At 38.5% G+C, this 27,624-nt stretch overlaps 1 protein-coding gene across 1 annotated transcript; it reads left to right on the top strand.

The window, feature by feature from the left end:
• The first annotated feature begins 10,522 nt into the window (after positions 1-10,522).
• MED18 (mediator complex subunit 18) lies at positions 10,523-26,116 on the top strand. Its single transcript, XM_053704775.1, has 3 exons — positions 10,523-10,630; positions 11,350-11,441; positions 25,382-26,116. The coding sequence occupies exons 2-3, from the start codon at positions 11,369-11,371 to the stop codon at positions 25,930-25,932; spliced, it is 624 nt and encodes a 207-aa protein (XP_053560750.1). The 5' UTR covers positions 10,523-10,630; positions 11,350-11,368; the 3' UTR covers positions 25,933-26,116.
• The last annotated feature ends 1,508 nt before the right edge of the window (positions 26,117-27,624 follow it).

Here is a 27,624-nt window from a genome sequence, read left to right as displayed (position 1 = left end):
GTTGCAAGGCACTGTCAAAAGATCTCCTGGATAATGTTGTGGACAGGCACAAGTCAGGAGATGGATACAAGAAAATATCAAAGGTTTATCAATGCCTAGAAGCACAGTGAAGTCTATTATTAAGAAGTGGAAGGTATTTGGTACAACACAGACCCTCTCAGATCAGGACATCACTCCAAACTAGATGAAAGAGCCAGAAGTAAACTGGTCAGAGAGGCTACCAAGAGGCTCACAGCAACTCTAAAGCAGTTTCAGGAGTTTATGACAAAGAGTAGTCATTGGGGCTGATTTATCATTGTGTGAGCGGACATGATCCGCTATAGCGGATCATGTCTGACGCACAACGATAAATGCCGACAGCACATGCTGATGGCATTTATAATTGCACAAGCATTTCTCATGAAATACTTGTGCAATTCCGCCCCCTGCAAATTTGCAGCTAATCGGCCACAAGCAGGGGATGTCGGGGGCATGTCCGAGCAGCGTACCTAATAGGACGCATCTACTATTAGCTCTAAAGGAATTCTCTACAATCTGCCGATTTAAGAGCACTTAACAACTAAACCATCTATATACCTCAATATATAAAAGTCACTGAAGTTACGGTGGCTATATTATATCACTTGTTTGCTGTTTTTATGATATTGCAGCTATAGTTCGGACGATCAAGACCTAAGGCGGCGGCCTATCTGTAGGTAACGACCTCCCCCGGCTCCACCGGGTAAACAGTGCTGGCAGCAGGTGTTTGCCTTACTGACTTTTCTTGCAATAACACACTGGGGGGTAGTTATCAAGCCGTCAACCTCAAATACGCTGGAATTCCACAGCGTATTTGTGACGAGGCTGATTCGCCTAAGTTATCAAGCCCTAGATACTGGCAAAAGTAGAATTTTGTGACGTAAGCTTCGATCCGCCGGACTCAGTCCGACACAGATCGATTCTTACGTCACTCCAGATGTTCCGCACAGAAGTGCGGCACAATCTGACTACTTTTGCTAGTTATCAAAAAACTAGCAGGTACGCTCCGAACTTTTCCGGCCCAGCGTACCCTGGAGGCAGCGGATCCCATAGGAATCAATGGGAGTCTGACCATAGCGAAAGTTCATGTTCGCTGCTGCCAGACATCCCATTGATTCCTATGGGAGCTGTCTACACCTAACACTCTAACATGTACCCCGAGTCTAAACACCCCTACTACACCGCCGCAACTAAATAAAGTTATTACCCCCTAAACCGCCGCTCCCGGAGCCCACCGCCACTCTAATAAACTGATTAACCCCTAAACCGCCGCTCCCGGAGCCCACCGCAAGCTATACTAAATATGTTAACCCCTAAACTGCCGCTCCCGGAGCCCACCGCCACTATAATAAACTGATTAACCCCTAAACCGCCGCTCCCGGAGCCCACCGCAAGCTATACTAAATATGTTAACCCCTAAACCGCCGCTCCCGGAGCCCACCGCCACTCTAATAAACTAATTAACCCCTAAACCGCCGCTCCCGGAGCCCACCGCAAGAAATACTAAATATGTTAACCCCTAAACCGCCGCTCCTGGTCCCCGCCGCAACTATAATATATGTATTAACCCCTAAACCGCCGCTCCCAGACCCCGCCGCCACCTACACGGATCAGCCAATCGGATTGAACTTCAATCTGAATGGCTGATTCAATCAGCCAATCAGATTTTTCCTACCTTAATTCCGATTGGCTGATAGAATCCTATCAGCCAATCGGAATTGAAGGGACGCCATCTTGGATGACGTCCCTTAAAGGAATATCCATTCGTCGGTAGTCGTCGGGAAGAAGAGGATGGCTCTGCGTCGGCTCGTCTGAAGATGGCTCTGCTCCGCTCCGGATGGATGAAGATTGAAGACGCTGCATGGATGAAGACTTCTATCGGATGGAAGACTTCTTCAGCGCCGCCTGGATGATGACTTCATCGGATGGAAGATTTCTTCAGTGCCGCCTGGATGATGACTTCTTCCGCTCCGGATCTCCTCTTCGGTTCCATCGGTGGGTCGGCTGGCTGAAGACGACTAAAGGTAGGATGATCTTCAGGGGGGTAGTGTTAGGTTTATTTAAGGGGGGTTTGGGTTAGATTAGGGGTATGTGGGTGGTGGGTTTTAATGTTGGGGGGGGGAGTTGTATTTTTCCTTTACAGGCAAAAGAGCTGAATTCTTTGGGGCATGCCCCGCAAAAGGCCATTTTAAGGGCTGGTAAGGTAAAAGAGCTTTGAACTTTTTTAATTTAGAATTGGGTAGGGCATTTTTTATTTTGGGGGGCTTTGTTATTTTATTAGGGGGCTTAGATTAGGTGTAAGTAGCTTAAAATTGTTGTAATATGTTTTAAATGTTTGTAACTTATTTTTTTTAATTTTTGTAACTTAGCTTTTTTTATTTTTTGTACTTTAGTTAGTTTATTTAATTTAATTTAATTGTAGTTATTTGTAGCTAATTTATTTAATTAATGTAATGATAGTGTAGTGTTAGGTTTAATTGTAGCTTAGGTTAGGATTTATTTTTCAGGTAATTTTGGATTTCTTTTAGCTAGGTAGTTATTAAATAGTTAATAACTATTTAATAACTATTCTAACTAGCTAAAATAAATACAAAGTTACCTGTAAAATAAATATAAATCCTAAAATAGCTACAATGTAATTATTAATTACACTGCAGCTATCTTAGGGTTTATTTTACAGGTAAGTATTTAGTTTTAAATAGGAATAATTTATTAGAGTATAGTGTTAGGTGTAATTGTAACTTAGGTTAGTTTTTATTTTACAGGTAAATTTCTCTTTATTTTAGCTAGGTAGCTATTAAATAGTTAATTTTAAATAGGATTAATTTAGTTAATAAGAGAAATATTATTTAGATTTATTTAATATTTAAGTTAGGGGGGTTTTAGGGTTAGTGTTAGACTTAGGTTTAGGGGTTAATAATTTTATTACAGTGGCGGCGGTATAGGGGGGGCAGGATAGGGGTTAATAAACTTATTATAGGTGGCGACGGTGTAGGGGGGGCAGATTAGGGGTTAATAAGTTTAATATAGGTTGCGGCGGGGTCTAGGAGCGGCGGTTTAGGGGTAAAACTATTTATTTAGTTGCGGCGAGGTCCGGGATGGTCAGGATAGGGGTTAATAACTTTATTATAGGTGGCGACTGTATGTGGGGGCTGGATAGGGGTTACTAGGTATAATGTAGGTGGCGGCGGTGTCCGGGAGCGGCGGTTTAGGAGTTAATACATTTATAAGAGTTGCGGCGGGGTCTAGGAGCGGCGGTTTAGGGGTTAATAACTTTATTGAGTTGCGGGGGGCTCCGGGGGCACCGGTATAGGGGGTAGAACAGTGTAGTTAGTGTGGGTGCTTAGTGACAGGCTAGCAATAAAGCTGGGAAAAAGCAGAAGAGCAGCGAGATCAGATGAGTGATAACTATCACAGTCCGCTGCTCATCGCCCCATACTTGGTGCGCGGCTTTTTGACAGCTTTATTGATAACTTAGGCGAAATTTTGCAGGTCCGCGGCAGCGATGGTAGGCGAGCTTAGGCGGGCGAGTAGACACATTGATAACTACCCCCCACTGAGTTATATGAAACTACTTATTTTTGGACTTGCACAATTGCCTCTCTAGAACTTGAAGCAAAACAACATACGGGATTTAACACTGCGTGGTTAAGATGGCCACCTCGGAAGAGGTAGACACACATGATAACTTTCAAGCACGATGGTGCAAATTTGAATTACTGTGCCAGCAACTAATTGACAACGCTCCGTTTGACATTCTAAAGAAGCGCTTCACTTCTGCAACTGCTGACAACACTGAAGCGTTCTCCCTAGACACAATCGGCAAACAAGAGGAGTCCTCAGAAAGCATCCTACCTCGCAAACCGCAACAGGCCATGTTGACAGTGGAGATAGCAAATGGTCCACACGCAATAACATCGGAGCAAAAGAGCTCAATAAAGTATGAGACTTTGGACCCATCCGGTAGGTCTATCAGGCTCCAGTGGATGAAGGGACACAATCTATTGGCGGCTGGAGGGGGTTTCTGGGGGGGCCCCAGGAGGCCGCGGCTGAGCTGCAATCGCTATCTACATTGGCGGCTATGTTTGGCAACCTTGATCTATATCATCAATTCTCAGAAGCATCCCAAATAATGCAGAACAATCTCCAGTTAGTGTACGAACATGAGACCATACACTTTTTCTCTTTTCCGGAGCCACTCTTCTAATATTCTGCTTAGAGACTCATGCGATCCTATTGGGGTAATCCCAAATGGGTAAACAAAGCCTTGGGGCTTAATATAATTCAAAACTCCAGCTTGTAAAATACCAATATCTAAACCAGTTGTAATGTTATTTATATTTCAGCCATTTGTTTATTAACAGGTTTGTGTTTAATGCATGATGTAATTAACAGCTTTGACACATTACAGGATTCCACAAGAACGTATCATGATATTACTACATTAATTTAGCTATTCATGACACCATGTTACTGACACTAGATCTGCAGACATTGTTAATGTCCTAACATTACCTTACTTGTTTGTCTGTTTTTACTGGGGGTACGTGGGGGCCCCTGGGGGAACATTTTAAACAATAAAAGCACACTTCAGGACAACATTGTACATACCCACAACATGTCATTGCATATACTCGCTTGGTGGCCTGCGGCCGAGGCTATGGGCGAAGTAGGACATACTTTACTTTTCATAAAGTGATGTGGGTTTTAGTGTAAATCACATTGGATAATACGTATAAACATGAAGACAGCAATACTTACTCATAAATCCCTCTTGTGGAACATATGTGACTCAAATATAATGCAAACTTGGTCGTTGTAATTAAGTTATTAAGTATTATTAATAATTTTAATTGTCAGAGTTGGAATATAGGGAGCAATAATTTTCTTGACATTTTTAGTGCTATGTTATCCCTTTGTAAAACACAAACTATAGAGTATGCTCTTTATATCCTTTTTCAGATTGATATCTGAAGGTTCAGTCCATGCCTTTTTTCTTTAATGTTTAACTCCTTGTGTGTATGTTTTATCTTTTTTTTTTTTTTTTTTTTTTTTTGTAGTTACTGTTTTCTTTATTATGTTACATAATGACCCCTAAAATTACTCTAATTTAAATGTTAAGGTCAAAGAGCGACCTGAGAGGGGGAGGGGAAAAGGAGGACTATTTAATGAATCTGTTTATTATACAACACCTGTTTTATCACCAATATACATCTTTATGTACGTTTGCTATTTGTACTATGCAGTTCCTCAATAAAAAAAATAAAAAAAAGCAGGGGATGTCAATCATCCCGATCAGATATGATTGCTGTCTGCCACCTCAGAGGTGGCGGATGAGTTAAGGAGCAGCAGTCTAAAGACCGCTGCTTCTTAACTTCAGTTTCAGGGGAACCTGAAATTACGGGGGTAGATTGCAGCATCCGCTGCTTGATAAATCTACCCCATTGTGTGCATGTGACAACAATATCAAAAATTCTCCACAAATGTGGCTTGTATGAGAGGGATGCAAGAAAAAAAGTCACTCATCAAGAAAGGCCACATGCAGTCACGACTCTACTTTGTCATAACACACCTAGGAGATTCGGAGGCCACATGGAAAAATGTGTTATGGTCAGATGAGACTAAAATGGAATTATTTGGCCTCAACTGCAAACGATATGTCTGGAGGAAATCCAATACAGCTCACCATCCAAATAACACCATTCATACAGTAAAGCATGGAGGTGGTAATATCCTGTTATGGGGTGTTTCTCTGCAGCAGGCACTGGAGCACTTGTCAGGATAGAAGGAATAATGGATGGGGCAAAATACCGTCAAATTCTTGAGGAAAATCTGCTGCCCTCTGCCAGGAAGTTGTCAATGGGAAGAAGGTTTACCGTCCAACATGACAATGACCCAAAGCACACAGCAAAAATGACCACACAGTGGTTGAAGGAGAAAAAGATGAATGACCTTGCTTGGCCTAGTCAGAGCCCAGACTTAAACCCCATTGAATATCTGTGCATGACTTGAAGACTGCAGTCCACAAACGGTCACCATCAAATGTAACAGAACTGGAGCAGTTCTGCAAAGAAGAGTGGGCAAATATTGCACAGTCTAGATGTACAAAGTTAGTAGAGACATATCCCAACAGATTAAAGGCTGTAATTAAAGTAAAAGGTGGTTCAACAAAATACTGACACAAGGGAGTGATCCTTTTCCAACTCAGTGATTCTGTTTATGAATTGTCTTTAGTTTTGTCTGACATGTTGGTGTTATATCTTTCACTTGGATATTATAAGTTGCACTAAGTAATTACAACTGGATAAACAAAAACTGTGTCTGTCCTTTATGTCAGGCTGCAAAGCAACAAAATGTTATTATTTTCAAGGGGGGGGGGTGATTCTTTTCAATACCCACTGTATGTGCTTGAGAGTAAAGGAGGAGACAAGGAGCTTGATGATTTAACCTGCATTTAAAGGGCTGTAACAGTGCAAAAAGAACATTTTCTAATGTTCATATTTATTATTGCACTGTTGCTTGCATATAACTATGTTTTTAAACTATGAAAATGGATTACACACATAGTTAAAGTAATCTCCAGTGCAGCAGTGCAATACTGGGAGCTGAACAAAGACGGTGTGAGCCAATGACAAAAGACAAATGTGTGTAGCTAGCTCCCAGTAGTGCATTGCTGCTGAGGATAGGCACATATTATTTTCACCAAAGGTACCCAAGAGAACAAAGTAAATTTGTTAATAAAAGTGAATTTAAAAATTGCATGCTCTGTCTGAATCATTAAAGTATATTTTTTCCCCTATCCCTTTAAGCAACCAGTATGACTGAATAATACTATTAGTATTTTATTTTACGTGCTTGTTTTGAGGTGGATTGGAATGGGCGCGGCTATGCTCTAAAATGTCCCTGTAATCCCTCCCCCTGAAATGTTGGCAACTATGGCTTATGCATGTCACTTAAAGGTATATGACACCCAGATTTTTCTTTCATGATTCAGATAGAGCATTTTTGGCTCAGTATCCTTGTTAGCGCTTGCTGATTGGTGGCTACATTTAGCCACCAATCAGCAAGCGCTACTCAGGTGCTGAACAAAAAAATGGGCCGACTACTAAGCTTAAATTCCTGCTGTTCAAATAAAGATACCAAGAGAACTAAGAAAAATTGAGACAATACTCAGAATCCATTGATTTTGGACAGAATTTGTCCAAACATCCTTGAAAAATTTTAATCTGCCCCCTACCGGAATGAGGGCCGCACCTTCATGCAGACTTGGGGGCTGGCTTTGGTTTCTTAAATGGCTTGGATTTATTCCAGTTTGAAGAAGGTTTCCAATTGGAAACAGATTCTTTGGGGGATTAGGTTTCTGTTCCTTATTTTGTCGAAAGGAACGAAAATGGTTAGAAGCTTTAGATTTACCCTTAGGTCTTTTATCCTGAGGCAAAAAAACTCCCTTCCTTCCAGTGACAGTTGAAATAATCGAATCCAACTGAGAACCAAATAACTTATTACCTTGGTGTTTCACTTTTTTATCTGATGAAACAACCTATTTGAGGTTGAGAAACGCGTCATAAGTATTAAAAGCCATTTTATTTGAAGTTGTCTGTGTTGTGGTTTATCAATACCAACTGAACAACACACAAAAGATTACACCTCTGCAGCACCTGAAGTCCAGCCAACAGGAGACACACTCAGAGTTTCAACTAGGACAAGTGCCTTTGGAGCTTGGCTTCCACAGTGTACTAGCCACTGATAAGTGCTAGCCTGCTTTCTTGCACTGGTCACAGCACAGTGTCACACCATCTGGTAAGCATAATACTTACTTATATCTATACCTACATATCCAGACGGTATCACGCTATTGTGGCGCCCTCTTTCTACTTTCTATTTTAACAGTTGTTCCACACTCTCTGGGATCAAGAGGAGCAGCCCTACTCACGTAACAGGAGGATATCTTTATCCCTTCAATTTACCACCAGTTTATGGACATTAAACAGGACTAATACGGTAGACTTGATCTACTATACTTTAAGTGTATCACCTGGTTTTTTATTGAATATTGCTTTTTTATATTTTAAATATCAGCGCTCTTTTATATCCCTTTATTGGGATATGTTCATTTTAACTTTATGAGAAGTTTTAAAAGACCTTTTACGTTTATTAGAAGGTGGGATGGCAGACAAAGCCTTCTGAATAGAATCAGCAATAAATTATTTTAAATTCACAGGTATCTCTTGTACATTAGATGTTGAAGGAACAGCAACAGGCAATGTATTATTACTGATGGACACATCTGCATGTAAAAGTTTATCATGACAACTATTACAAACCACAGCTGGAGATATAATCTCCACAAGTTTACAAACAACAACAAATGCACTTAGCTTTGGTAGAACTGTTATCATGCAGCAGGGTTCCAACAGTGATATCTGATACAGAATCAGATTGAGACATCTTGCAAATGTAAGAGAAAAAAACCCCATATAAAGCAAAATTATCAATTTCCTTATATGGCAGTTTCAGGAATGGGGAAAAAATGCAGCAAACAGCATAGCCCTCTGATAGAGAAAAAAGGCAAGAGGCATATAAGAATGGGGTTTTAAATAATGAAAATATTTGACGCCAAATATGACGCAATATACTTTGGCATTTTGCGCCCTTGCGAGCCTAATTCTGCCCGCGAATTTGAAAATGACAGTCAATTGAAAAAAAAGACTATACCCCAGGTAAGAAATACATTTTCCTAAAAATGCATATCCCCGTTATGAAACTGACAGTCTGCAAAAGGAAATATACTGAAAACCTGAATCATGGCAAATATAAGTACAATACGTATATACAGTACGAACTTTATATAAATACATAAAGTGCCAAACCATAGCTGGGGTGTCTTAAGTAATGAAAACATACTTACCAAAAGACACCCATCCACATATAGCAGATAACCAAACCAGTACTGAAACGGGTTATCAGTAGAGGTAATGGAATATGAGAGTATATTGTCGATCTGAAAAGGGAGGTAAGAGATGAATCTCTACGACCGATAACAGAGAACCTATAAAATAGATCCCCATGAGTAAAAACCATTGCATTCAATAGGTGATACTCCCTTCACATCCCTCTGACATTCACTGTACTCTGTGAGGAATCAGGCTTTAAAAGGCTGAGAAGTGCATATCAACGTAGAAATCTTAGCACAAACTTACTTCACCACCTCCATAGGAGGCAAAGTTTGTAAAACTGAATTGTGGGTGTGGTGAGGGGTGTATTTATAGGCATTTTGAGGTTTGGGAAACTTTGCCCCTCCTGGTAGGATTGTATATCCCATACGTCACTAGCTCATGTACTCTTGCCAATTACATGAAAGAAATTGATAATAGGAGTAAATTAGAAAGATTCTTAAAATTGTATGCTCTATCTGAATCATGAAAGAATAAAAAATGGGTTTCATATCCCTTTAAAGGGACAGTCAAGTCCTAAAAAACTTTCATGTTTCAAATAGGGCATGTAATTTTAAACAACTTTCCAATTTACTTTTATCACTAATTTTGCTTTGTTCTCTTAGTATTCGTAGTTGAAAGCTAAACCTAGGAAGGCTTATATGATAATTTCTAAGCCCTTGAAGGCCGCCTCTTATCACATGCTTTTGATTTGCTTTTCACAACAGGGGAGAGCTAGTTCATGTAAACCACATAGATAACAATTGTGATCACGCCTGTGGCTTGTGGCAGACACTGCACTAATTGGTTAAAATGAAAGTAGATAATATATAAAATGTCATGTGATCAGGGGGCTGTCAGAAGATGCTTAGATACAAGTTAATCACACTCACAGAGGTAAAAAGTATATTAATATAACAGTGTTGGTTATGCAAAACTGGGGATCGGGTAATAAAGGGATTATCTATGTTTTAAAACAACATTTCTGGTGTTGACTGTCCCTTTAACTCTATTGAATGGATACTGTCTACCAAATGTGCTTGTCCCTCGCCTCTTAGCACCATGCAAGTCGTTATGTTGGAAGCTCTGCTAAGATTTGTCAAACTCACAAAATTGAAGAACACACAGGGATATATATTGTTTTCATTTATATATTCAAATTTCTAAGAGTAATAGATTGAAGCTGCAGTTGCTTGCTTGTGTAAAAAAAATAAACCTTATTAAATGAATATCACTAAAATTCTTGTAATTTCCTTTACATTTGTGTAAAAGAGACACTCTAAAATCCATTGTGCTAATTCCATTATGTATACATTTAAAAAATAGGGAGGTGTGTTTATGACAAATAATACCATAAACAATGTGTGTTATTGCACTCCTTATCCACTCAATGAAGATCATAAACTTTTAATAATTAAAAAACAAAAAATGTCACGGTCACGCTGCCTAGCCTATCCGATTGTCATTTATAGAGGTGCACGCTGCGATAGCCATCAGTTAGCGCAATTGCACAATGACTACATATACCATAATGCATTGCATATATTTTTAGTTTGGTTTCCGATTCGGGAGAAGACAATTCTAGTAGAAATTCCGGTGATGTCAGCAGAGAGACATACAGAGTACAGACCGAGAAACTTTAGAAGACAGAGAGCGGGAGAGGCGCCCAGGAGCTGAGAGTGAGTGTAAAGCCAAATACCCTGCGCCATTGTGTTGTGTGTTTATACCGCTTACTGCGACCCTACTTGATAAAGCTGCTTCCAAACGTATAGTTGACCAACTCCTGCTCTCACCGTAGAATCACAAACTTACTTTACCCCACGTACCGTCTGCCTCCCTCCTCCAAGGTACACATCATGCTGTCACTGCCCTACCATTATCGCCTGGCCATACACTTTTAGCAAATACTAATATATGTAGTTGCACTACTTATTTATATCTAATCTCTAACAGTGTCAAACATCTGGCTCTCTCTCACTACACCAGTTGCGATCACTACAATAACTGGTCTCCCCACACCACCTATTGTTACTTCTCAGACTTACAGTTTAACATCTCTTACCCTGATCATGACCTGTTTTTGTTGCCATGATTGCCCTTGTTTCAGCACACCCATTCTTGCTTCCCTGTTATACTAATGCCCCTGTGTCCACCATGGCATTGGTACTCTGCTTTAGAGCCTCTTGCCATAATTGTCCTACACAGACCGCACATTGAACACCGTGTTTGTAAATATACATATAGCAAGACAGGTACTTTTATGGCCTCTCATTTTGTAGATCAATATTAACGTTTTGGCCATATTCTACTTCACATAACCTCTGCCTCAGTTCAGTTTTTATTCTGTGTCTATGCATTTATTTTTAAACAATGAATCACTTCGTTGTTTTTTTAACAGGGAATTTTAAATTTTTATAATGGAGGCTCCTCCAGTAACCTCGATGCCTGTATCAGGTGGAACTATCAACATGATGGAGTATTTACTGCAAGGTGAGTATACCCTGGCAAGCAGAAGTTATATTGTACATAGCAACTTATACAGTAACATAGTAGATGAGGTTGAAAAAAAAAGTCCATCTAGTTCAACCGATACAAATCTTAATTTATCTACAATAAAAGTTCCAATTGATCTTAAATTAATCCCTTTAAAAAGGTGACCCATTTAACACCAGCAATCCTATCCCTGAATTCTGTTTCTAGCCAGAATATATATATATATATATATATATATATATATATATATATATATATATATATATATATATATATATATATATATATATATATATATATATATATGATTGGAGTAGCCGTGTTAGTCCAGTAGATAAGATGCTCAAAAAACAAAGTATTGCAGTATGCAGTGATACCTTTTTTATTGGATTAACATAATATTTAAAAGACAATCTTTCGAGAGTTTTCCTCTCTTCCTCAGGTCTAAAGCAGTACTGATCAATGTGATATAGATACACATAACATACAACAAATGGAAGGGAGGGGGGTCATAAAAAGCAGAGAATGTGTCTGAAGGAGAAAATAGCTGAGAATAGCCAGAAAGAATAAATAAACAGAGGAGAGTAAATAGGCAAGATGAGTGGAAAAAGAAACCAATATAGGACGATAAGATGAGAGATTAAAGTGAAGGTTAAGTTAGAGCCTTCATATTTCATTATAACACTTCTATGCATATTAAATATCTAGTCGCTATATTCATTTTTTGCAATCACTTTTTATTTTTATTATTTTGTACAGTCTTTTTTTGCTTACAGTTCCCTTCTATTCTCCTCCCATTGTTGTTTCCTGGTTTTTAATCCAGTGACGTATAGAGCGGTCCCACCCGCTCTATACGTCTCTAGTAGACTCGTGCACGGTGACTATCCAAAACTGCGCATGCGCAGCGTTCTCCGACTCGCATCAATGCGCATGCGTTAAACAAGTTCATTGCCGAGTTCAGCGCATGTGTCATTCTCCCGCAATATGTTACCTAACAGTGCTTAAATACATTTTTCAGTGCGCATGCGTGAAACGGGGCCGCGCTCGCTTTGCTGAAGTAAACAGAGATACTTGCGCATGCGCATATTGTCACTGTAGCTGCTGACGTCAATTGACGGCTGCCTAACGGCCAAAAAGTCAATTGGCTAGCGAAAAAACATGATCAGACTTTAACAACAACAAAAAAAACGGGGTTGATTTACTGATAGCGAAATTACAAAGAAAGAATTGATATATCTAAGGAACGATGTAGAAGTAAAAGTATTGATGAATGAAACTGCCATTTATTTTTTGAGATAAACACAAAATTTCATTAGAACTGATCAAAGTTAACCTTCACTTTAAAGAAAGTTATGGTAGTGTGTGAGAAAGCCAGAGTCTACATTAAGTCCTTCATTTCTGGTATTGAAATGTGTGATCATTTTCATCTCAAACGTCTTTCGTTCATGAGAGTCTTTGAAATTCCCTTTAAAATTTTTAATCCTGAGGTTAAGGATGGAGTGACCAGTCTGGGTGAAGTGATGACCAACAGGGGTACAATATTCATTTTCCTTGTCGTTTATCGAGTGTCTGTGTAGATTCATTCTGAGATGCAGCTTTAGGCCAGTTTCTCCAATGTAGCAACCTCTGTCACACGCTGTACACTGTATCATGTACACCACATTAGCAGATGAGCACAAATAGAATCCTTTAATATTGTATGATGTGTTATTGTGTCTGGCTGTGTTGTTGTCACATATGTTGACACAGTTTGCAGAGTGATTTGTTGCATCGTGCAGTGCCATTCTGTGTAAGCTTCTGTTCTGTGGTTAATTTGCTGCGGACCAATCTCTGTCTCAGGTTAGGCGGTTCTTTGAATGCTAGTATGGGGGGTTCAGGAAATATATTTTTGAGTGTGGGGTCCTCTGAAATTAGTGGTTGTAGCTCTTTAATAATTTTGCGTACTCCTTCCAGAGTAGGGTTGTAAGTGACTACTAGAGGGGTTCTTGTTTTGTTTTCCTTTGTATTGTAGGAGCCTTTCCCATGGTGTTTTTAGGTCAGATTTGTGTTTTTTTTTTTTTTTTAGATATTGTCCTTTCCTTGTAGCCCTTTCGCTTAAATGACTGACAGTGTACTCAGGTGCTGATCTCTGTCTTTTGTGTCAGAGCAAATGCGGTGATATCTGATAGCTTGGCTGTAGATGATACCTTGTTTGTTGTGATTGGGATGGAAGCTGGAATTGTGGAGGTAGCTGTACCTGTCTGTGGGTTTTCTGTATATAGATGAGTGAAGGATGCCATTGGTGACAGTTATTGTGCAGTCCAAGAAGTTCACACTATGATTTGTAAAGTCCATTTTAAGGTTTATTGACGGGTGAAATGAATTAAATGATTTGTGGAAATCTAAAAGGCTTTCTTCTCCTTCTGTCCATATTATGAAAATATCATTGATGTAACGATAATATGTATAAGGTTTGTGGGGCTGAGTACATAAAAATCTGTATTCTAGGTACGCCATGAAAAGATTAGTGTATTGGGGTGACATTTTTGTGCCCATCGCTGTCCCTGTCATTTGTAGGTAGTAATTGTTGTTAAAACTGAAATAGTTGTGTGTGAGTATGAATTCTATAAGCTTGGCAATAGTTGCACTATCATATTTGTGTGTTGGTTGGTGGGATGAGAGAAATTTACTGCAGGCCTCAATACCATCCTTATGCGGGATGTTGCTGTATACGGATTCCACATCCATAGTAACTAGTATAGTGTTTCCAGGTAGTTCATTTATCTGGTTAAGTTTATTAAGGAAGTCTGTAGTGTCCTGTATAAAGCTATCAGTCTTAATAACAAGAGGCTTAAGAATGTTTTCTATTAGGCCAGATATTTGTTCAGTGAGTGTTCCCATACCTGTTATAATGGGGCGTCCTGGGTTTCCTGGCTTGTGGATTTTAAGCAGCATGTAGAAGGTACCAGATTTTCTAATTCTTGCTGTATGTGTTTAGGAAAAGTTTTGTGAGTTTAGCTGAATATTCCTTGGTGTGGTCCGTGTCCATTTTTTTGTAGTAATTTACATCAGACAACTGTAACCTTCTGTAGTGTAATCCTGGGTATTCATGATAACTACTGATCCACCCTTGTCCGCCGGCTTGATGATGATATTATTATTCATCAAGTTTTTCAAGACATTTCTTTCCATATGTGAGAGGTTGTAAGCAATTTTTTTCTCTTGTGTGGTGACTAGGGATGCCACTCTCAGGCGAAAACTTTCAATGTAACTGTCCAATTTGATGTTAAGTCCTGCTGTTGGTGTAAAATCTTTGTTCTTTTTCCTACCATTATTATCCTGTTTAAGAGTAGTGTTTTTTTGGCATAAAAGAATTCCTTAAAGGGCCATAATACCCAAATGTTTAAACACTTGAAAGTGATGCAACATAGCTGTAAAAAGCTGACTAGAAAATATCTCCTGAACATCTCTATGTAAAAAAGAAAGATATTTTACTTCAAAAGTTCCTCAGTAGCCACCTCCCATTGTAAAGGATTTCTAAGCAGCATTTTAGTGTGTCTGTCCTGGGACATCTGAAGGGATGAGCATCGTGCACTCTCATCTTATTTCACCAATCAGGTAAAGGAAGTTTACAATGAAATCTCATGAGAGTCAAGTCAAATCTCATGAGATCACAGTAAAAGTGCATATTATGAAAATATCATCGAAGTAACGATAATATGTATAAAGTTTGTGGGGCTGAGTACACAAGAATCTGTATTCTAGGTACGCCATGAAAAGATTAGCGTATTGGGGTGACATTTTTGTGCCCATCGCTGTCCCTGTCATTTGTAGGTAGTAATTGTTATTAAAACTGAAATAGTTGTGTGTGAGTATGAATTCTATAAGCTTGGCAATAGTTGCACTCTCATATTTGTGTGTTGGTTGGTGGGATGAGAGAAATTTACTGCAGGCCTCAATACCATCCTTATGCGGGATGTTGCTGTATACGGATTCCACATCCATAGTAACTAGTATAGTGTTTCCAGGTAGTTCCTTAATAAACTTAACCAGATAAATGAAGTCTGTAGTGTCCTGTATAAAGCTATCAGTCTTAATAACAAGAGGCTTAAGAATGCTTTCTATTAGGCCAGATATTTGTTCAGTGAGTGTTCCCATACCTGTTATAATGGGGCGTCCTGGGTTTCCTGGCTTGTGGATTTTAGGCAGCATATAGAAGGTACCCATCTGAGGATTGGAAGGTACCATATTTTCTAATTCTTGCTGTATGTGTTTAGGAAATGTTTTGTGAGTTTAGCTGAATATTCCTTGGTGGGGTCCGTGTCCAGTTTTTTGTCGTAGTTTACATCAGACAACTGTCTGTAACCTTCTGTAGTGTAGTCCTGGGTATTCATGATAACTACTGATCCACCCTTGTCCGCCGGCTTGATGATGATGATATTATTATTCATCAAGTTTTTCAAGGCATTTCTTTCCATATGTGAGAGGTTGTAAGCAATTTTTTTCTCTTGTGTGGTGACTAGGGATGCCACTCTCAGGCGAAAAACTTTCAATGTAACTGTCCAATTTGATGTTACGTCCTGCTGTTGGTGTAAAATCTTTGTTCTTTTTCCTACCATTATTATCCTGTTTAAGAGTCGGTTTTTTTTTTGGCATAAAAGTCTCAATCTTCTGAAAAATTCTTCCAAGTCTGAATATAACTGGATGTGATCAATATTTGTGTTAGGACAGAATGTTAGCCCCTTGAATAAGACTGATTTTTCAGGCATTGAAAGGTGATTATTAGAGAAGATTCTTTTCAGAAGATTGAGACTTAAAGGGACATAATACTCATATGCTAAATCACTTGAAACTGATGTAGTATAACTGTAAAAAGCTGACAGGAAAATATCACCTGAGCATCTCTATGTAAAAAAGGAAGATATTTTACCTCACAATCTCCTCAGCTCAGCAGAGTAAGTTCTGTGTAAAAAGTTATACTCAACTGCTCCCAGCTGCAGGTAAAAAAATTAAAAAAAATGAAGAAATGAACAGCAGCCAATCAGCATCAGCAGTGCTGAGGTCATGAACTTTTACTGTGATCTCATGAGATTTGACTTGACTCTCATGAGATTTCATTGTAAACTTCCTTTACCTGATTGGTGAAATAAGATGAGAGTGCATGATGCTCATCCCTTCAGATGTCCCAGGACAGACACACTAAAATGCTGCTTAGAAATCCTTTACAATGGGAGGTGGCTACTGAGGAACTTTTGAAGTAAAATATCTTTCTTTTTTACATAGAGATGTTCAGGAGATATTTTCTAGTCAGCTTTTTACAGCTATGTTGCATCACTTTCAAGTGTTTAAACATTTGGGTATTATGGCCCTTTAAGGAATTCTTTTATGCCAAAAAAACACTACTCTTAAACAGGATAATAATGGTAGGAAAAAGAACAAAGATTTTACACCAACAGCAGGACTTAACATCAAATTGGACAGTTACATTGAAAGTTTTCGCCTGAGAGTGGCATCCCTAGTCACCACACAAGAGAAAAAATTTTCTTATAACCTCTCACTTATGGAAAGAAATGCCTTGAAAAACTTGATGAATAATATCATCATCAAGCCGGCGGACAAGGGTGGATCAGTAGTTATCATGAATACCCAGGATTACACTACAGAAGGTTACAGTTGTCTGATGTAAATTACTACAAAAAAATGGACACGGACCACACCAAGGAATATTCAGCTAAACTCACAAAACTTTTCCTAAACACATACAGCAAGAATTAGAAAATCTGGTACCTTCTACATGCTGCTTAAAATCCACAAGCCAGGAAACCCAGGACGCCCCATTATAACAGGTATGGGAACACTCACTGAACAAATATCTGGCCTAATAGAAAACATTCTTAAGCCTCTTGTTATTAAGACTGATAGCTTTATACAGGACACTACAGACTTCCTTAATAAACTTAACCAGATAAATGAACTACCTGGAAACACTATACTAGTTACTATGGATGTGGAATCCGTATACAGCAACATCCCGCATAAGGATGGTATTGAGGCCTGCAGTAAATTTCTCTCATCCCACCAACCAACACACAAATATGATAGTGCAACTATTGCCAAGCTTATAGAATTCATACTCACACACAACTATTTCAGTTTTAACAACAATTACTACCTACAAATGACAGGGACAGCGATGGGCACAAAAATGTCACCCCAATACACTAATCTTTTCATGGCGTACCTAGAATACAGATTTTTATGTACTCAGCCCCACAAACCTTATACATATTATCGTTACATCAATGATATTTTCATAATATGGACAGAAGGAGAAGAAAGCCTTTTAGAGTTCTACAAATCATTTAATTCATTTCACCCGTCAATAAACCTTAAAATGGACTTTTCAAATCATAGTGTGAACTTCTTGGACTGCACAATAACTGTCACCAATGGCATCCTTCACTCATCTATATACAGAAAACCCACAGACAGGTACAGCTACCTCCACAATTCCAGCTTCCATCCCAATCACAACAAACAAGGTATCATCTACAGCCAAGCTATCAGATATCACCGCATTTGCTCTGACACAAAAGACAGAGATCAGCACCTGAGTACACTGTCAGAGTCATTTAGGCAAAAGGGCTACAAGGAAAGGACAATATCTAAAAAACAAATCTGACCTAAAAACACCACAGGAAAGGCTCCTACAATACAAAGAAAAGGAAAACAAAACAAAAACCCCTCTAGTAGTCACTTACAACCCTACTCTGGAAGGAGTACGCAAAATTATTAAAGAGCTACAACCACTAATTTCAGAGGACCCCACACTCAAAAATATATTTCCTGAACCCCCCATACTAGCATTCAAAGAACCGCCTAACCTGAGACAGAGATTGGTCCGCAGCAAATTAACCACAGAACAGAAGCTTACACAGAATGGCACTGCACGATGCAACAAATCACTCTGCAAACTGTGTCAACATATGTGACAACAACACAGCCAGACACAATAACACATCCTATAATATTAAAGGATTCTATTTGTGCTCATCTGCTAATGTGGTGTACATGATACAGTGTACAGCGTGTGACAGAGGTTGCTACATTGGAGAAACTGGCCTAAAGCTGCATCTCAGAATGAATCTACACAGACACTCGATAAACGACAAGGAAAATGAATATTGTACCCCTGTTGGTCATCACTTCACCCAGACTGGTCACTCCATCCTTAACCTCAGGATTAAAATTTTTAAAGGGAATTTCAAAGACTCTCATGAACGAAAGACGTTTGAGATGAAAATGATCGCACATTTCAATACCAGAAATGAAGGACTTAAAGGGACACTGTACCCAAATTTTTTATTTTGTGATTCAGATAGAGCATGAAATTTTAAGCAACTTTCTAATTTACTTCTATTATCAATTTTTCTTCATTCTCTTGATATCTTTATTTGAAAAAGAAGGCATCTAAGCTGAGGAGCCAGCAAATTTGTGATTCAGAACCATGGACAGCAATTGTTTATTGGTGCTGCCCAATCAGCAAGGACAACCCAGGTTGTTCACCAAAAATGGGCCGGCATCTAAACTTAAATTCTTGCTTTTCAAATAAACATACCAAGAGAATGAAAAAAATTTGATAATAGGAGTACATTAGAAAGTTGCTTCAAATTGCATCCTCTATCTGAATCACAAAAGAAAAAATTTGGGTACAGTGTCCCTTTAACCCCTTAGTGACCAGAGCACTTTTCCATTTTCTGTCCGTTTGGGACCAAGGCTATTTTTACATTTTTGCGGTGTTTGTGTTTAGCTGTAATTTTCTTCTTACTCATTTACTGTACCCACACATATTATATACCGTTTTTCTCGCCATTAAATGGACTTTCTAAAGATACCATTATTTTCATCATATCTTATAATTTACTATAAAAAAAATTATAAAATATGAGGAAAAAATGGAAAAAAAACACACTTTTTCTAACTTTGACCCCCAAAATCTGTTACATATCTAAAACCACCAAAAAACACCCATGCTAAATAGTTTCTAAATTTTGTCCTGAGTTTAGAAATACCCAATGTTTACATGTTCTTTGCTTTTTTTGCAAGTTATAGGGCCATAAATACAAGTAGCACTTTGCTATTTCCAAACCATTTTTTTCCAAAATTAGCGCTAGTTACATTAGAACACTGATATCTTTCAGGAATCCCTGAATATCCCTTGACAAGTATATATTTTTTTTTTTAGTAGACATCCCAAAGTATTGATCTAGGCCAATTTTGGTATATTTCATACCACCATTTCACCGCCAAATGCGATCAAATACAAAAAATTGTTCACTTTTTCACAAATTTTTTCACAAACTTTAGGTTTCTCACTGAAATCATTTACAAACAGCTTGTGCAATTATGGCATAAATGGTTGTAAATTCCTCTCTGGGATCCCCTTTGTTCAGAAATAGCACACATATATGGCTTTGGCGTTGCTTTTTGGTAATTAGAAGGCCGCTAAATGCCACTGCGCACCACAAGTGTATCATGCCCAGCAGTTAAGGGGTTAATTAGGGAGCTTGTAGGGTTAATTTTAGCTTTAGTGTAGTGTAGTAGACAACCCCAAGTATTGATCTAGGCACATTTTGGTATATTTCATGCCACCATTTCACCGCCAAATGCGATCAAATTAAAAAAAATGTAAAATTTTTCACAATTTTAGGTTTCTCACTGAAATCATTTACAAACAGCTTGTGCAATTATGGCACAAATGGTTGTAAATGCTTGTCTGGGATCCCCTTTGTTCAGAAATAGCAGACATATATGACTTTGGCGTTGCTTTCTGGTAATTAGAAGGCCACTAAATCCTGTTGCGCCTCACACGTGTATTATGGCTAGCAGTGAAAGGGTTAATTAGGGAGTTTGTAGTGAGCTTGCAGGGTTAATTTTAGCTTTAGTGTAGAGATCAGCCTCCCATCTGACACATCCCACCCCCTGATCCCTCCCAAACAGCTCCCTTCCCTCCCCCACCCCACAATTGTCCCCGCCATCTTAAGTACTGGCAGAAAGTCTGCCAGTACTAAAATAAAAGGGTTTTTAAAAAAAAAATGAAATTTTTTTTTTAGCATATTTACATATGCTACTGTGTAGGATCCCCCCCTTAGCCCCCAACCTCCCTGATCCCCCCCAAAACCGCTCTCTAACCCTCCCCTCTGCCTTATTGGGGGCCATCTTGGGTACTGGCAGCTGTCTGCCAGTACCCAGTTTACAATAAAAAGTGCTTTTTTGGGTTTTTTTTTGTTTTTTTCTGTAGTGTAGCTTCCCCCAACCCCCCACCCCCCACAAACAAACCCCCACCACCTTGCTGATTGTTTGGATTTTATTTGTTATTATATTTTTTATATCCCCATTTTCTGCAGTGTAGCGGTTCCCACCCGCTCCCTCCCCGTGCACGCGCGCGCGCCCGTGCGCGCCCCCAGCCACCCCCGCCCACGATCCCGCCCCCCTTCAGATCCACATGGCCATCGATGGCCGCCTCCCGGTCCGGCTCCCACCCACCAACGCAGGTAGCCACCGATCTCCGGTGCAGAGAGGGCCACAGAGTGGCTCTCTCTGCACCGGATGACTTAAAAAGGTTATTGCAGGATGCCTCCATATCGAGGCATCACTGCAATAACCGGAAAGCAGCTGGAAGCGAGCAGGATCGCTTCCAGCTGCTTTCCACACTGAGGACGTGCAGGGTACGTTCTCAGGCATTAACTGCCTTTTTTCTGAGGACGTACCCTGCACGTCCTCAGTCGTTAAGGGGTTAATGTAGACTCTGGCTTTCTTACACACTACCATAATTTTCTTTAAAATCTCATCTTATCGTCCTATATTGGTTTCTTTTTCCTTTTTGTTTTTCCTCTCATCTTGCCTATTTACTCTCCTCTGTTTATTTATTCTTTATGGCTATTCTCAGCTATTTTCTCCTTCAGACACATTCTCTGCTTTTTATGACCCCCCTCTCACCCCCCTCCCTTCCTTCCATTTGTTGTATGTGATGTGTATCTATCACATTGATCAGTATTGCTTTAGACCTGAGGAAGAGAGGAAAACTCTCGAAAGCTTGTCTTTGAAATATTATGTTAGTCCAATAAAGGTATCACTGCATACTGCAATACTTTGTTTTTTTTGAGCATTTTTATATATATATAAAATATATTTATTTTAAATGTATCTAAGGTATTGGCATTTACTACCTCCTTATACCATTTATATAGCAATGGTTTGAGTTTAGTTTAATTTATTTGACAGAAATGTGGTAGTTTATCTCACTGACAGTCACTGCAAATCCTGTTCATTATAAAGATAATTGCTTCAGTACTTTGTGAGATACTTAGATTATTGATATTTGAGAAAGTTAATATGAAAACTACTGCGCCATTCTTCATAAAATCTGACATGTAAGTAATTGTATCACTAGCGACCCTGCTGCATTATAATGTACTTTAATATCTGAGAATATGGCAATGAGTAATGCAGCTTTGTTTTTCAATTTGCTGAATTCCCTTTCCCCCAGAACAGGACCATTGCTAACCAATAACAAACTAATACATATATATATAGCATGAACTCTGCACATGTGCATTTAAAGGGACATTATACACTCATTTTTTTCTTTGCATAAATGTTTTGTAGATTATTTATATAGCCCATAACGTTTAAAAAAATAAAAAAATGGATAGTTTTGCTTATTTTTAAATAACATTGCTCTGATTTTTCGGACTCTTAACCAAGTCCCAAAGTTTTATGTGAATACCGTCAGCTACCTTCTCCATCTTACTCCTGTTTGTGTAAAGGGTCTATTTATATGCAAAAGAAGGGGCAGGGGGGAGTGTCTTATTTCCCACTTGCAGTGGGCTTTCCAGCTACCTTTTCAACAGAGCTTAACTTAGAACTTCTAAGTAAGTTTTTAAACAGTTTTATACTGGATTTTTATATCGGTATCTGTGCATCGTATTCTTTATAGTAATGTCTATTACATGCAGTTATATGAAAATTAGTGTATATTGTCCCTTTAAGGAAAGAGCTTGGGGTAGCTTGCCCTCTCATCTTCCCTTAAATGGACACTCAAGTCAAAATTAAACTTTCATAATTCAGATAGAGCATGCAATTTTAAACAATATTAACAAAATGTGCACAATCTTTTTATGTTTACACTTTTTGAGTCACCAGGTCCTACTGAGCATGTGCAAGAAATCACAAAATATATGTTTTTGTGATTGGCTGATGGCTGTCACATGATACAGGAGGAGTGAAAATAGACATAACTGAAACGTGTCAGAAAAAAATCTACTCATTTGAAGTTCAGACTAAGTTCTATTGCATTGTCTTTTTGTCATGCATTTGTTGATTATGCAAATCTCCTGTATTTACTGGTCCTTTAAGGTGTGTTGACACTGACCCAGCTCACTGACCCAGCTCACTGACCCAGCTTAGGTGGTAATAATGTATTAAACAGTAATTTAAGCAAACGGATGTATATTCTGTTCTAATCTCCGTCTAATAGATATAAATATATAAAGTACATATCAATAGGACTACTGCTACAGCAAAGAATGCTTTGCTTTTCCATCATGGTTGTTACTGCATAATGATAATCCACCTTAAAAGAAGAAATTACTACAAACAAGGTGAGGGAGGGGGTGCATGTAAAAACAAGTACACAGAAAGTTAGGTAACATTAACTCAATTTTCAGATGTAAGGCAGCAAAATAAATAATGTTAAACTTTCAATGTAATATTTTATACTTTGTTAAAATGTTGAATATAATAGTTGTGTGTCCGCATAATTCAAGAGATCGTGAAGGTTAAATTTGATACGGAAAAACACTACAAAGTTTTGTTAAAGGGACAGTCAACATCAGATTTTTTGTTGTTGTTTAAAAAGAAAGATAATCCCTTAATTACCCATTCCCCAGTTTTGCATAACCAACACAGTTATAATAATACATGTTTTACCTCTGTAAATACCTTGTGTCTAAGCCTCTGCAGACTGCCCCCTTATTTCAGTTCTTTTGACAGACTTGCATTTTAGCCAATCGGTGCTCACTACTAGGTCACTTCACGTGCCTGAGCTCAATGTTATCTATATGAAATACATGAACTAATGCCCTCTAGTGTTCAAAATGCATTTAGATTAGAGGCAGTCTTCAAGGTCTAAGAAATTAGCATATGAACCTCCTAGGTTTAGCTTTAAATTAAGAATATGAAAAGAACAAAGCAAAATCGGTGATAAAAGTAAATTGGGAAGTTGTTTAAAATGACATGCCCTATTTAAATCATGAGAGGTTTTTTTTGGACTTGACTGTCCCTTTAAAGGAACACAACCCACATTTTTTCTTTCATGATTCAGATAGAACATGCAAATTTAAGCAACTTTCTAATTTACTCCTATTATTTTTTTTCTTCATTCTCTTGCTATCTTTATTTAAAAAGCAGGAATGTGATGCATAGGAACCGGCCCATTTTTGGTTGAGAACCTGGGTTATGCTTGCTTATTGGTGGGTAAATGTAAGCCTCCAATAAGCAAGCGCTATCCATGGTGCTAAACCTAAAATGGGCTGGCTGCAAAGATTTACATTTCTGCTTTTAAAATAAAGATAGCAAGAGATCGAAGAAAAATTGATAATAGGAGTAAATTAGATGCTTAATATTTCATGCTCTATCTGAATTATGAAAGAAAAAAATTTGGGCTCAGTGTCCCTTTTGAAAGGGACACAAGTCAAAATCATACTTTGGTGATTCAGATAGAGCATGCAATTTTACGTAGATGTGTATTTCATTAGCAAACAAATGCTCAACATGTACGCCGCCAGCAGCATTCCGCAGCGGATTTCTTCTTGTGAAAGTTCTGGATTTGCACAGATCCTTGTGTGTTGCACTTTCACAAAAAGAAATCCGGCTCCCGAAAGAGTCAAATGCTGCTGCTGGTGGCCATTCTCATCATTATTTGTTTGCTAACCAAGTACACACATACACATGTCTAATTTTAAGAGACTTTCCAAATTACTTCAATTATCAAATTGCAAAGCTTTTTTTTTTTATATGCACATTTTTCTTTGAGGCACCAGCTACTGAGCATGTGTAACATTTCAGTGTATACATATAAATCTGTGATTGGCTGATAACTGTCACATAATACGGAGGGGGTAAGAAATAAAAGTACATTTTAAAATTTGCCTGGAAAAAAAAAATCTGCTATTGCATTGTCTTTTTATTATGCACTTGTTGATTATGCAATTCTGCTGTATTTTTTTTTTTTTTTTAATAATTCTTTAAAAAGCATTGAAATTGTAAACTAAAATGCTTATTTATGACTACTAAAAATATCTGCGTTGTGCTTTTTATTATCCCCCCCCCTCTGGAAATTGTGGGTTTTCTAATCCTAGGAATTAGAAGTGCACTGTGTAGACTTCAAAAGCTTAGCCCTGCTACACAACTGTCCATGACTGGCCTCATTATGATGCAGGTTAGATACCTGAAAACAATTCAGGTTGCACTAACAAAATAAGTGACAAGGCTTGTCTATTCTGGTAAGAAGTTCAGACCGGCTGCTCTAGATAAGGCAATTGGTAAGGGGAGTCTGGTTTTTGAAAAACAATTGCAACAATAAGGTGTTAATTCATTTGAAAAGCTTTTATACTCAGCCTGTATGCTAAGACAAGACACAAGCCTTGTAACTACAAGGTATTTTATGTCCCTTTAAATATTTATCAAAGGAAAGCTGATAAGCTTGGGCATATTAATTCTAAAATAAAACTGAGATGTTTTAAATAATTTTAGCTAAGTTTCTCCCCTTTTTGGGTTATTTTGACAAATAAATGACACCAAAGAAGGTCATGTCAGTTGTGTGTTTGCACACTTAATCACCCAATGGAATATTTACTAGTTACTAGATCGCTTACTAACAGATTTTCTGTTCTCAGGAAGTATCCTAGACCAAGGCCTGGAGAGTCTCCTCCACAGATTACGTGGACTGTGCGACAGCGCGGAAGAGACCTTTTCTGATCATGAGAGTGTTTATCTTCTGAAGGGCCAGCAGGCCAGCCCTTTTGTTCTACGAGCACGACGCTCCCTGGACAGGCCAGGGGCTCCATGGCACCTTCGTTACCTGGGCCAACCAGAGTCTGGAGACCGTAGTCGACATGCACTGGTGCGCAACTGCGTGGATATTTCTACCTCAGAAGTCCTGCCAGAATTCCTGCAGGAAATGGGCTTTCGAATGGACCATGAGTTTGTGGCACGTGGACACATGTTCCGTAAGGGTGCCATGAAAGTGGCAGTGTACAAGGTGTGTCGGGTACTTGTGTCTGGTGCTCCTGAGGGAACTGAGCCTTTGTCATTGTCTTATCTGGTAGAACTTAGTGCAGTGGCACCAGCTGGACAGGACTCTGTGGCTGATGAGGTTAGAAACTTTGCTGAGCAGCTGAGGCCATTGGTGCAGCTGGAGAAGATTGACCCAAAACGAGTAATGTGAAGAGAATTAATTTTCAATGTGAAACTCTCTTTGGCAGCTAAAGGATTATATGGCATGCTTGGCTGTGCAATCTGACTTGAAATGGCTTTTACTTCTATGTTGAACTAATTGTGTAGTTGAGTTTTTTGGTTTTTTTCTTTTTTCCTAATGTAAAGTGGTCATCTTACTAAATGTTATAGCTTAAGTCTAATTTCCATTATTTCTGGCATAAACTATTTGCAGTTAACATTCTTTAAGACTTAAAGGGATAGTAAACGCCAAAAATGTTATTGTTTAAAAAGATAGATGATCCCTTTATTTACAATTCCCCAGTTTTGCATAACCAACACTGTTATAGAAATATAATTTTTACCTCGGTAATTACCTGGTATCTAAGCTTCTGCTGACTGCCTCCTTAGCTCAGATCTTTTGACAGACTTATATTTCAGGCAATTAGTGCTGACTCTTAAATAACATTGTGCACATGCGTGTTAAGTTATCTATATGAAACACATGAACTAACGCCCGCTAGATGTGAAAAACTGTCAAATGCATTCAAATTAGAGGCAGCCTTCAAGGATCAAGTTTAATTTGTACTTTACTATCCCTTTTAAAAGGACATGAAACCCAAAACTTGTTTTTCATGATTCAGACAGAGCTTGCGGTTTTAAACCACTTATTTGAATCATTCTCTTGGTATACTTTTTTATTTTTTTGTAAATCATACTTTAGCTACTCTCGCTCAGGAGCAGCAATGCAGTACTGGGCACTAGCTGCTGATTGGTGGCTGCACACATTTGCCTCTTCTCATTGGCTGACTCGGTGTGCTCAGCTTGGTCCCAGTAGTGCATTTCTGCTCCTTCAACAAAGGAGATCAAGAGAATGAAGAACATTGGACAATAGAAGTAAATTAGAAAGTGGTTTAAAACTGTATGCTCTACTTGAATCATGAAATAAAAAAATAAATTGGGTTTTATTTCCCTTTAAGGTACCATCCAATCCTTCCACTCTCTCCTGTGTGTGTGGTTTGAAATATACTTAGATCCAGACTATAAATCTGCTAAGACCCACATAATTTTGTAAAAAAAAAGCCTTATTTCATCACTATATAATGGCTGTATTCATATATTGGCATTACCGTCCCCCACCAAGGAACATTTAGCACAGAGAGCATATCACTAGCACTCCTCCATGACAAAAGCAAATAAGTAGGTGGACAGGATCTAGCTTTTTGCTATAGGTGGTTGGCAGTCTGTCAAAAGATAAACTACAAAGACACAACATATAACCAAAAGGGTTATCTAATCTCTAGATTAAAACATTGTCAAGAATTTGACTTGTGTCCAGCAAAACAGCATTACCACATGGTGTACTATGATAGTTATGCAGTTGATGGATTAAAGGACTGTGCAGCCACAAATTTCAGCCCCAGTAGATCCCTACCTTTTAAATGACCGTAAATTCAAAATTTACTTTCACAATTCAAATTTACTTCTGTAAGTTCTATATGGGGAGTTAGCTGGTGATTGATAGCTGCATATAAATGCCTCTTATTGGCTTACCAGATGTGTTCAGCTAGCTCTCAGTAGTGCATTGCTGCTCCTAAGCCTACTTTTCAAGAATAGATACCAAGAGGACAAAGCAAACTTGATAATAGAAGTAAATTGAAAAGTTATTCATCACCAAGTGTAGGGACTAGGCTTTTATAGTCTC

This window comes from Bombina bombina, chromosome 3 (assembly GCF_027579735.1).
Source record: "Bombina bombina isolate aBomBom1 chromosome 3, aBomBom1.pri, whole genome shotgun sequence".
Classification (NCBI taxonomy): Eukaryota; Metazoa; Chordata; class Amphibia; order Anura; family Bombinatoridae; genus Bombina; species Bombina bombina.
This window is presented reverse-complemented; position numbering and strand designations above follow the sequence as displayed.

Coding starts and splice junctions, on each gene's coding strand:
- MED18 (XM_053704775.1), top strand. CDS start 11,369: ATGGAGGCTCCTCCAGTAACCTCGATGCCTGTATCAGGTGGAACTATC. Junction 11,442..25,381: donor GATGGAGTATTTACTGCAAG/GTGAGTATACCC, acceptor TTCTGTTCTCAG/GAAGTATCCTAGACCAAGGC.